Genomic DNA, 12,449 nt, shown 5'->3' on the forward strand with positions numbered 1-12,449 from the left:
ATCCATCCATTTCTCTTTCCCCTGCTCCACCGTTTACAATGAATCATATATATATTTTCAGTAAGTACAACAAATCAATTAGGTTGTATTTCGTATCATTTTTAGTTGAATTTCATTTATCTTATAATACAAAGTATATCATTAGTCTAATCTTTTCTTTTTATTTTTGTGTGTTTTAAAATAAAGTACTTAAGAGATTATATTAATTTTTTTTATCTAATTTACGATCTCATATTATTTGCAATAATTAGATACTTTTCCTCTCTACTTTATGTCAAATCGTTGCAAATCATATGAAATAGAGATACTTATTTACTCTTATATCCTATCTTATTGAATTTTAGAAAAGCATTAGTTTACAAGTTTCTTCAAACAAAAATAAAAAAAAACCTTAGTTAAAAAGTAAACTTTTTTTTTTACTAGGTTAGAACCCGTGCGATGTGCGATGCACGTTTTATGACTTTATGTAAAACCTATTTTAAATTTGTACATTTTAAAAATAAATCGCTATTAAACATGAATATAAATAAGAATTACGTATATTTTGTAATTTAAAATCTTATTTTCATCAAAATTATTATATAGTATTTGTTCAACATCGTCTAATTCATAGTTCAATATTGATAGGTTTTAGTTGTAAGGTAATATTTAAATTTTAAAAATGTTAAATATGATAGCTCTACAAAAAAAATAAAAAAATGACATCATCATTGCATTTAGATGGAAAAATTTATATTAAAAAAGCAACACGTGGGCAATGATGATGTCAACATCTTCTGTTTTAGTAATAGTTAATAGATTTCAATTGGCTATCAATAACATGCCACATGACACATTAAACTTTTAACAACTTATTAATAAGTTCGATAATGTATAACGTTCCCTCAAAAAAAAAAAAAAAAAAAAAAAAAAAAAAAAAAAAAAAAACTATAACGTCTATAAAAAAAAAGAGATACGTGTTGTTCACCACCTGAAAAAAGAGATTTATCCCCTATTTTTTCGCTAAAAGACACCAAATTACTTACGTGTTGTTAATTCATGTCACAGTTGAAATACGGAATATAAATTTATTTTTTAATTCATCGCAATCATATCTCTCTGCATTATTCACAAACAGAAAACGCAAATAGGAGAGAGAAAGAACTTCGGAGAAGACGAAGATGTCCACTGTTAATATTCCTCCAGTCCCGCTTTCTCCTCGCGACGACGTCGTTCAACTTCACAAGGCCTTCAAAGGTAATTAATCTCTCTCTTTCTCTCTCCTTTGACTCCTTTTTTTTCAGTTTGACAATTAATCATTTCGTTTTACTGTTTCGACTGAATTATTGATTAAATTTTCTTGAAATTGTAATATGTATGATAGTTAGGGTTTTATGATACATTTGCGTTATTTTCTTTGTAATTTCTGTTTTTCATTTGAAGGATTTAGTGTTTTGTGTGAATTAGGGCTATTTTATTTGGTATTATGTGAATGTATGAAATGTTTTACAGAATTATGCAATTGTTGAACTTAGTGTTGTGATCAAAGTGTTGATTGATAGCTTAACTTTGATTTTGAGATCAAAGATTAAGTTAGATGAAATACAGTAATCCTCATTCGTGTACACTTTGTTTGATTCTTGATCAAAAACCTCTTTGCCTCAGTAAGTTCTTGTCTGGAATGTAAGGAGTTCTGGCTGTTATCGACGTCTTGCTAATGAGTATCAAAGTGTGTTTGCTAATGGAAAGTTTTAAGAATTGTTGTAGGATGAGATATGGTGATGGAAAGGTAGATTAAATTTCCCAATAAGGTTCTTGGATTCTTTTGTTTAGTGGCAAAAAATGGGAAATTCTTTTGTTTAAAGCCTCAAAATGGAAATAAGATCATTTGTTTCTTAATTATGTAGAAAATTAGCTTTGATCCTTTTTGAATCTTGTCTCAAGATATCGAGTCAGCATTTACGCTTGTCTATGCTTTTGGCGTTGTATGTTGGAATTTTCATTGCATTCAATTGTCATGAGAAAATACTAAGTTATGGACTTATGGATGATGTGCAACAATAGCTATTTATGTTTTGTTGTAGCAGGATCTTATAGCCTTTTCTTATCTTGAATACTTTTTCTTCAAGGTTTTGGTTGTGACACTGCAACGGTGATCAACATTCTTGCTCATCGTGATGCTACACAGCGTGGATTTATCATGCAGGAATACAGAGCTTTGTATTCTGAAGATATTCTGCATCGTTTGTCTAAGGAGCTCAGTGGTAAACTTGAGGTATGAGATGCCAAGAGTAGGCATGGTTTTCTTTCTTTAACATTTCTAAATTATTCATATGCTCAACTCCATTATTTACTTTTACAAAGTTACAGCCACTAGATTGCATTGATATATTAATCATATCTAACTGAGTTTCCATGCGGCATGCATGTAACTTGATTGGCGTTCTTACCATAGCTAATGTTTCCATACGTTGAATAGCTTTAATAGATCCATGGAATTGTCCTCCCCCCTCCCTCTTTGGTCTTCCTCACCCTCTATCTAAGCTTCACCTTTTGTGAATGGAAATGGCAAACAATTGTAACCTGCATGCTGTGTGTTCAGAATGCAGTATTGCTCTGGATGCAAGATCCAGCATCGCGTGATGCTGTTGTTTTGAGGCAGGCACTGACTGCAAATGACCTGAGGGGTGCCACTGAAGTTATATGTTCTCGTACACCTTCCCAGATACAAACCTTCAAGCAGATCTACCATGCAAAATTTGGGACCTACCTAGAGCATGATCTAGAAAAGCATACCTCCGGAGACCACAAGAAGGTAACATTTTTTTTACTTTGTCAAAATGGCGAATTCCAATACCTTGTGATCTGACAAGATGTATTACCAACTGTTGTTGCAGCTTTTGCTGGCATATATATCCATACAGCGTTATGAAGGTTATGAAGTAGATGCAATGATGGCTGAGAACGATGCAAAGACTCTCTATAGAGCTGGGGAGAAAAGACTAGGAACTGATGAGGACATGTTCATAAGAATATTTAGTGAGAGAAGCAGAGCACAGCTAGCTGCTACTGATTTAGCCTATAATAGAATGCATGGTCACAATCTTGAGAAGGTATTAATTTTTTGTTTGATTTTTTTGTGCAAAATTTTGAGATGCTCAACTAATTATTTTTTTGCATTTTTTTGTGCAGGCTATAAAGAAAGAAACGTCAGGGGTTTTTGCATATGCTCTTTTGACAATTGTAAGATGTGCGGAAAATCCAGCAAAGTACTTTGCAAAGGTGACTCTTGAATATTTCATGATCAGTTATTTCTTTCTTTTCCTAGTTCACCATGAAATCAGCTCTTGAATGAATAATGCTTTACTAGTTCACTGAATGGACATTTGGATTATAGTTTTAAAACTGACCGCCAACAGACTTATGTTGACTAATTCTGTTTGGATGGTTATACATATATGAAACACATATGATTTGTTGTATGTTGTGTAAAATTTACAATGGAAATTCTGGAGTATTTGCAGTTGTTAAGTCACGCTTATTCTGTATTGAATTCTCTTACATTGATTAAACGGATTCAAGGGTCTGCAATCTGTGTGTGTGTTAAATTTATTTTTGAAAAAAATAAAAAACCTTATACCACTTTAGCTTTCCATCTTTCAAACTATGTGCATCCTAATAATGGGATGAAGTAATAAGTGGTCTTTTGTGAGAAGCATGGGGGTGGTATTATTTTTTCTGCAATTTGCTCTTTTATTTAATTGTTCTAGCAATTGGATACTTAAATCGAGTGATTTTTTCTCTGCTGTATAATTGCACCCCATTCATGTAGTTCTGCTTGCCTGCTTGGTTAACTATAGGGGCCTTCTGCTTGAACTTTTTATTAGTTTCTGTCCTTATGGTGGTTCATGATAGTTTTTGTTTTTTACTTTCTCCTGTCATGATATGTAAAATAAATAATGCTTTTAACTAATGACCTCCCTTGTTCCATTGCAGGTACTACGAAAAGCGATGAAGGGTATGGGAACTGATGACACAACACTCATCAGGGTTATTGTGACAAGGGTGGAGATTGATATGCAGTACATCAAAGCCGAGTACCAGAAGAAGTATAAGAAGTCATTGGTTGATGCAGTTCACTCGGAAACTTCTGGCAATTACAGGAAATTTCTTCTTGCTCTCCTCGGTCCATAATATTGAGGATGTGTGCGTGGAGGTGTGGGTGTTTGGATGTATGTATGTTATGTTAGAGAATTGTCAACATTGAACTTATTATTGTGTGAATTGAAGACTTTATTCAGCATTAATTAGGTTGGCTATGTGATATAAGTGAAGATTATCCGAGTTTCTTTGAATTATTGAGTTAATTCAGCATCTTGGACATTTCATTGCGATTAATATGTATATTTCAATCATTAAAAAAATGTGCTCTGGAGAAAAGTATGCTATCAATTATTGAATGAAAACTAACATAGGTTTCATAAACCTAGTTGATTTCAGAATATTTGTGGCATCGTCTTCATAGTTGAAATTCTCCCATCATGAGTCTAAAGTCTTAATCTATTTGTGTGTTGAAAAATCTGACTTATACTCAACCTGATTTGAACTCTTACTATAAAATTAAGCCATATTTGAACATTAAAATTGCACCCAAAAAAATATATTTGAACATTGAAATTTGCTTTTGTAATTCAATCCCTGAGAAAATTGTAGTTAGGGACGAAAATGCAAGTCTGAGTGTTCCTATAATGCTGGTTTCTACTCGTGATGATGTTGCTAAACTTTACAAGGCTTTCAAAGGTAATCAACAATCTTTCTTACGAAGTATTATTCAATCGTTTTACTGTTTCCACTGATTTACAGTGTTTTTATCCCACTGATTGTACTCAATTGTTCAAGAACAATGTCTTATCAGTTATCAGTGCCTGAATTGTATGCGTTAGAATTTTCATATCAGCGCCTGAACTCTGTGAATCTTTAACTGTAAACTTTGCTTCAGCAGGATCTCAGAATCTCATATGACTGTCATTTTAACTTAAAGAAATCTGACTCTTATCTTGAGTACCCTTCCCCCCAGGATTTGGTTGTGATACTTCAGCAGTGATTGATATTCTTGCTCATCGTGATGCTTCACAGCGAGCAGCTATTAAGCAGGAATATGAACCTTTGTACTCTGAAGAGCTTCTCCATCGGTTGTCTAAGGAACTTAGTGGTGAACTAGAGGTATTATGTCACTCACGATTTGCTCTTCTGAATTTTAGACTTTTACATAATACTTATAGCTGAATTTTATGTCCATTTTCCTTGCCCGTGTTTAGTCCATTTCCTTTCCAATATTCATTTTTTGATACGAACAGTTAGTTGAATTGAGCGATCAAATGACTGCTTGTGGCGATTTGCTCTTCCTCTCCCCAGCCCTCTTTTCTATTCTCAGCTTCACCGGTTGTAAAAGAAGTCTAATACGGAGTAACTGTAACATTCATGTCATGTTTTCAGGATGCAGTTTTGCTCTGGATGGAAGATCCAGCAACACGCGATGCTGTTAGTGTGAGGGAGGCATTGGTTGCAGATGATCTCAGAGGTGCCACTGAAGTTATTTGTTCTCGTACACCTTCCCAAATACAGATCTTCAAGCAGACCTACAATGCAGAGTATGGGGTCAACCTAGAGCATGATCTAAAATATTATACCTCTGGAGATCACCAGAAGGTACCATGTCTCTTCTTTATTGTGCCGGTGCTTTTCAATACCTTATGATGCGAGTCCTAGTCATAATTTTTTTTGAAGCTGATGAGGCAAAGTATCATTTCTGCTGCAGCTTTTGCTAGCATATGTAAGTGTACAGCGTTATGAAGGTTTCGAAGTTGATAGAATGCTTGCTGATAACGATGCAACGACCCTCTATAAAGCCGGGGAGAAGAAACTGGGAACTGATGAGGACATGTTCATTAAGATTTTTAGTGAGAGAAGCAGGGCACAATTAGCTGCTGCAGATTCAGCCTACAATAGTATGTATGGACATTCCATTAGAAAGGTACATTTTTTCTTTTCTATGCATCTCTATGTTAATATAAAGGATCCCTGTCTTACCATTCACCCGTCTCATTTGAGAGTTTTTCGTTGCTCTTGCAGGCTATAAAGAAAGAAACATCCGGGTTTTTTGCATACGCTCTTTTGACAATTCTAAGATGTGCAGAAAACCCAGCAAAATACTTTGCGAAGGTAACTTAAATTAGCTAATACTATGGAGTATTCTTTTTGTTTGTCCCTAGCCAAGATGAAGTCTCTACTTGTATCGATTTGATTTTAAAATGTTTAATTCGAAGTATAATCATATTACAAATTTTGATTGGGAAATGTTTAACGTTACAAATGATTACTATCCCAACTTATTATGATCACCCTTGCTGCAATACAGGTACTACGAGAAGCAATGAAGGGCTTGGGAACTGATGACACAACACTCATCAGGGTTATCGTAACAAGGGTGGAGCTTGATATGCAGTACATAAAGGCCGAGTATGAGAAGAAGTATAAGAAGTCACTGGTTGATGCAGTCCACTCAGAAATATCAGGCGATTACAGAAGTTTTCTTCTTGCTCTCCTGGGTCCAATGCATTGAGGATACATGTGTGCACGCGTGCCTGTATAGCGCGCATTAAGCTTATTCACAAAAGCATATGCTGTAAAACTACTTCCATTCAGCTTATTGACTATTGAAATTTTTAGTCTTATACGAGTATTGTTTAAGCAAATTGAGCCATTTTTGAATTTCAAGCTTGACGATAAAACATGTAGCACTCTTAAATCTTTTGTTACTTATTTAATGTCAAATTTCCTTCTTCAACACGACCGTTGTCCCAGTAATGTCTCTGAATATATACAGAGTACTTCGTATATACAGAGTAGATAAGATCATAAGATTACAAGAAACATAAAGTTAGATTTATAATCATAATGTTAAGTATTTTTATTTAGGGGGGAAGAACATAAATAAACAAGCAAAAATTAGAACTAAGGGTCTGTTCACATTTACTGAAGTGAACTGAACTGATTGTAGCTGAATAGAATTGAACTGAACTGATTGGAGCTGAACTGAACTAAATTGAGCTGAGCTGAAATGAATATTTTATGAGAGAAGGAAATTAAAAGCTGAACTGATTGGAACTGAACTGAACTGATTGAAGCTGAATTGAACTGAACTGAACTGAAATTAAGTAAATGTGAACGAGCCCTAAGTCAATAATAAAGTCCAATGCTAAGTATTTAAAGTCCAATGTAAATTAGAACTAAGGCAATAATCATAATGTTAAGTATTTAAAGGGGGTGGTGACTGGTGATAATTCGGATCTAAGATTCAAGTCAATAAAAAAGTCCAATGCCTTTACCAAAATTAATAATTTACAGAATAAATATATTTATTAATGACCATTTAAAATTGACAAAATAAATAAAAAATGATATCTTATCGAATTACTCTTGTGGGATGACAGATATCAAACTTATCATTATTTAATTTCTTGTTTTGACTAAATTTTTGGATCATCTTGCAAATTCTAGCTCCAAATTGGAAGGGAACCTTCCTTTAGTTTTTAAGTTGCCTATGCATGTATTAGGACTTTAGGACATATTAATGTATGAGGGCAATCGATATTTAATATGTTTATCTATGTTATAGCTTTTGCGGCATTATATACACTTAAAAATAAAATAAATACTCATACGAATTATAATGAGGGTGTGAAATCAAATTATGAGAAACTAAATATTTTGTGATACCTTACTTGTTTGGATTCCTTCATTCCTTGAGTTCATCAATGAGTTTAAATGTGCATACAATAATGTACTATTGCACTCTTTTGTTGTCAATTACTACTGTATTTGTTGTCAAATGTAAGGGTATAATTAGAATTATTAATTAATAATTTAGATATTTTGCTATTTGTTAAATATGATTGAGTAGTTCTAGTACTATGGATTAGATATTGTATCATAACTTTAGTTCTAGTACTAGTAATAATGTAAAATCAGTTAATCACTCAATTTAGTGAAGAAAGTTGATTCAAGCAACTATATAGCTAAGATTTTATAGTAGCGAAAGGTGTTGATAAGGAGAATGGTAGGGGCAACTAGAAAAATAGGGAACCACATGAATAGAAAACGAATTATGTTCATTAATTTGTCTTGTTTGGACCATTTTGTACTATTATTTCAGAGAATTGATGTCTCATTGCATGCCTAGTACGGTTGACAATCACATTTGATTAGTATTTGCATGATTAGGTACTAATTACCTCTCTAAGAGAAAATAGACACACCAAGCTAATGACAATTTTTTGTTATTACCACACCTTACAATTCATTACATTATCTTGCGCTCTTATCTAGATCGATCAGATGAACTCATCCAAGTCTCTCTTTTTGTATATATAAAAATATAGTTACTCTTTTTGTTTACCAAGCTTAGCAGGTTAAGGAGTAACAAGTACTATTATAAATGAAGCTAGTAATGCAATACAATGTATTATTATAGCGGATTAACACATAGATATATATGTTTTTTTGCAGTGGTTGATAAATACTTGTACGTGTAGGTGATATGTTCTATCTACTACTATTCAAGAGTAGCAATAGAAAGTTTAATAAATCTTAAACAATAACTTGATGTCGACGTGATCACCTCATACACCACTACAATGTACACACGAGCGATCCATCAGCAATAATAATGGCTACGGCGATTCTTGATATAGTTTTTGATGTACTTGACTAGTTGATGCAATGGGTGATAAAAAGAATCCATGTTCATATGAAATTGTGAATGTCCTTCGAATCTCAAGGATAAGATATGCTAAAGATGTTAAAAGTATGTTCAAATAGTTAGTATAGTAAATGCATGTAGTTAACTATGTAGGTCTAAGATATTAATGATTTTTATCCTTATTATCCCAATCATTGAGTAATAAGTCCATTTCCCAATCCCAGATGAGATTTTGATGTGATGAAGGAAAATTGCACGAGTGGCAATTATCTGTCTACTACCCTAAAGTCCAAGGCAGAAAACAACCCACATGCTTCATTGTCCCTCTAATTAATTAATTAGCTTAGCTACTTGTTACCCTATACCCTATTCCCTATAGGAGAGTATAGGATCGATTAAGATTTTTATATAATATTAATTAGTCTAGCTAATTACATTATTACACATACAATCATAAAAATTTTAACTTGATGATATTATTTAGTGGCTTAATTGATAAAATCTCTTATCACTTACTTCTAAAGTGGATGTAAGATTTTAACTTATTAAGAACATGAAATAGATGAGATAAAACTTATACATTTAAATGATAAAGGTGGGTTAAGCAGCTTAAGCCTCTAGGAATTGAAACCACTAGCATTTTTATCCTTATTCCTTCTTATTAAGGGTTTTATTTTAATTTGTTTTAAAATTAAATAGAGTGGTTTAGAATGATTCACATTGACTACTAAGACAAAAGTTATTGTGATGATTATTGATAACTCATGTTTTGTATTGTATCTTTCAGTTGTGTTGACCGCTAGATTTTCACAAATATGAGGGTCCCTTTAACTGTCAATTGTAAATTTGTAATTGCAAAATTGACATTAATATAAAAGATTATTATTGGCCAAGTTTGGTGCGTCCTTTTTGTCTGGATTGCATGCCATGATAAAGAAAGGGGTATAATTAGAGGAAATTAGAATGAAAATGAGATGGCATAATTGTTTCAACTATGTACTGCTATTGGAGCAAATTAAGGGGCTCTTAATTAAGGAGCATGTTTTTTAGTTATTAACTTTCTTATTTAGGTTAATCATGACATGTTAATGTTATACTTCCTATGAGATAATTTATCTATCGATACGACAATTCACAATTACATAGCTTTGGATACTACAAGAGTGATGTTCTTTAAGTTGTTGGCGAGTGTCAATACGTGAAAAAAATATATTCATGTTAATTAAATATTGATCGACATGAATAATGGTAACTGTTTCGGGGTTTTTTGTGATTCCCTCGGATACTGGTCACGCTCTGCTGACAAAGACTCGGACACCTGCAAAATAACGAATATTCCGGTGTACGGAATATTCGCCTCCGACGCTCAAGTTAGTGAACGGAAACGGAAAAGGCTAGAGAGAGAAAGTAGAGAGAAGTTGGAGCTCTTTAATGCTCTATATTTATGTTATGTCACCCTCCCCTCCCATCATAAATGATTGGGGTATTTATAGGGGTGAGAACATGTACCCCTCTAGGGTTTATGCCCTAGAATTTCGTGACATGATTGGCTGCGCAATCAGAAGTCGCCACGTGTCGTAGGGGGCGCCGTTTTACGGCTTTCAAGGTTTTCTCGGGATTTGGGCCTGAGGTCATCGGGGCCCTTTTCTCTTTCTGATTTCAGCATTGGGGCATTTAGAGATGGCTGACATGTGTCATCATGACTAATGGACACGTGTCTTAATCTCATAGGGACACGTGTCGCCTGTTTATTGGGCCACGTGTCACTATAAGATTGGGCCACGCTCCTGGGGTATTTTTACCCTAAACAGTAACGATTAAAGCATAAAGTATTATGATTGTCTAAACAATGTTCGGTACGTATAATTTAACTCGTGATTCAAAATTATAACCGTAAGCTATTAACATTTAATCTCAACTTGGTGTTAGAGCAAAATTGCAGTATCAAATGGCACATCAGATTAATTTGTCAAAGAAGCAAGGGCAAATTGTTATTCAAGTGAAAAGATAGGGAGGCAATGACGACTAGGGCTTCTGACTAATTAATTTCTTGATAAATTAGGATTTGATGGGTGACAATAGTCAATAGCAATGATGGTTAATCTAACTAACTTAACTACTAATCTATGTTGATTAAAGGCAAATTAAAGTTAAAACATATCTTATCTTGTCTAGTCCAAAAGGCAATTAACATCTAGTTTTGGATTTGTAATAAATAGTGGTTAAACCTTTCATGGTGCCTTTTCCTAGATTCTAGCTATAAGTAATAACGCAGAGTTGTAATAATATAGAATGAGAAAATATATACTATATACGAGCTACGTACTTTTTTACGATAAAGGATGATTATTGTTAATGATAAGGTAAATAATAATTTCACTCGCAATTTACCCTAGTAGAATGATCTAGTACTACAAAGTATCTTTTTATTTGATTTAACAACTAAAAAAAAAAAAAGTAATTACAGGGTCGTCCATTACTAATTATTTAATTAATCAGTAGTTCCAAGTACATATATGATACAAAATAAAGGACACGGGAGGGGTCCATATTATATATTACTTGTGGAGAAATTATCAAATAGCATGAAATAACTTTGACATCTATTTGTAATTTTGACAATATGTAAAGCAATTATATAATTTTAACATATATAACGCAACGAGATTATTGTGGATTATGTTGTTCTCCCATTCAATCCCCTGTAGTTGCATTGAAAGAGGAAATAGTGAATTTTAGGCTCGTTACTAAATTAGGGTCTGTTCTCTTACGTTGAAATTCAGTTCAGTTCAGTTCAATTCAGCTCCTAATTTCCTTCTCTTATAAAATATTCATTTCAGTTCAGTTCAGTTCAGCTGAGTTCAGTTCAGTTCAGTTCAGTTCAGCTGAGTTCAGTTCAGTTCAGTTCAATTCAGCTGAGTTCAGTCAATGAGGACAGGCCCTTAGTATATCATATATAACACTTCACGTACTATTAATCTATACTATATTTTAAAACAGGAACTTTTGCAAGTCATACAATGTGTCACGTGGCATTTCCCCCTAATTTCCCTACTATTCATTTGTAGTTACATATTTTTTTTAACTACTTTAAAGGAAATATTTTCATTCATGTCTTTTCATCATTTGTATGGAGTGTTGAAAATTTATGACTAAATGATGTTATTGTTGTATAAAAATTGAATATTTGTTGGTCTTTGATTTTTTTTTTTTGGTGTTTTATAATATTAATTTTGCTAGAATTTGAAATAAATCGGCGAAACAAAATTTTATTTATTTTCAGAGTTATTTTTTTTTTGCTTGATGTAATTTGTACATACTCACCCCCACTTATTCTTCTCTGTCCCAACAGGCAATGGCGAGAACCATGCGTACGCGTGAGCTTCACGCGGCCAGGAACCCAGACGGAAGTCTGGTTCATCCTAGGGTCCCTTATGACCCTAATAATCCAAGTACAATGGTGGAGACTGACTCCACCACCCAAACAACGACCGCCTCCACTGGCTCTCATCACTTGGCCGTGGAGGTCACTTCTTCCTTCGAGGAACGCCTGCGAGCTGAAGGCGCCTCGTCCGCACCCGCTCCGGAACTTAGGTTCCCTCAATTTGCCAATTCAGTCATGGATGGGGCTGAACTGGTAGTCTGTATGGACAACCCTTCCAACCCTGGGGCGGACGCTTCTGGCTCGTCCGTCCCTTCTTATTCTCAA

The 12,449-nt window shown here is 33.8% G+C and overlaps 2 protein-coding genes across 2 annotated transcripts; both read left to right on the plus strand.

Annotated features, from left to right (window-relative positions):
• Positions 1-1,080: 1,080 nt before the first annotated feature.
• On the plus strand, positions 1,081-4,334 carry LOC145590062 (annexin D5-like). The gene is made up of 6 exons (XM_081646798.1): positions 1,081-1,236; positions 2,109-2,254; positions 2,582-2,794; positions 2,877-3,092; positions 3,172-3,261; positions 3,976-4,334. Exons 1-6 carry the CDS (start codon positions 1,161-1,163, stop codon positions 4,171-4,173), a joined length of 939 nt encoding a protein of 312 aa, XP_081502924.1. The 5' UTR covers positions 1,081-1,160; the 3' UTR covers positions 4,174-4,334.
• Positions 4,335-4,468: 134 nt separating this feature from the next.
• On the plus strand, positions 4,469-6,828 carry LOC145590063 (annexin D5-like). Its single transcript, XM_081646799.1, has 6 exons — positions 4,469-4,779; positions 5,057-5,202; positions 5,476-5,688; positions 5,798-6,013; positions 6,112-6,201; positions 6,398-6,828. The coding sequence occupies exons 1-6, from the start codon at positions 4,728-4,730 to the stop codon at positions 6,599-6,601; spliced, it is 921 nt and encodes a 306-aa protein (XP_081502925.1). The 5' UTR covers positions 4,469-4,727; the 3' UTR covers positions 6,602-6,828.
• The last annotated feature ends 5,621 nt before the right edge of the window (positions 6,829-12,449 follow it).

This window comes from Chenopodium album, chromosome 17, assembly GCF_948465745.1.
Source record: "Chenopodium album chromosome 17, dcCheAlbu1.1, whole genome shotgun sequence".
Classification (NCBI taxonomy): Eukaryota; Viridiplantae; Streptophyta; class Magnoliopsida; order Caryophyllales; family Amaranthaceae; genus Chenopodium; species Chenopodium album.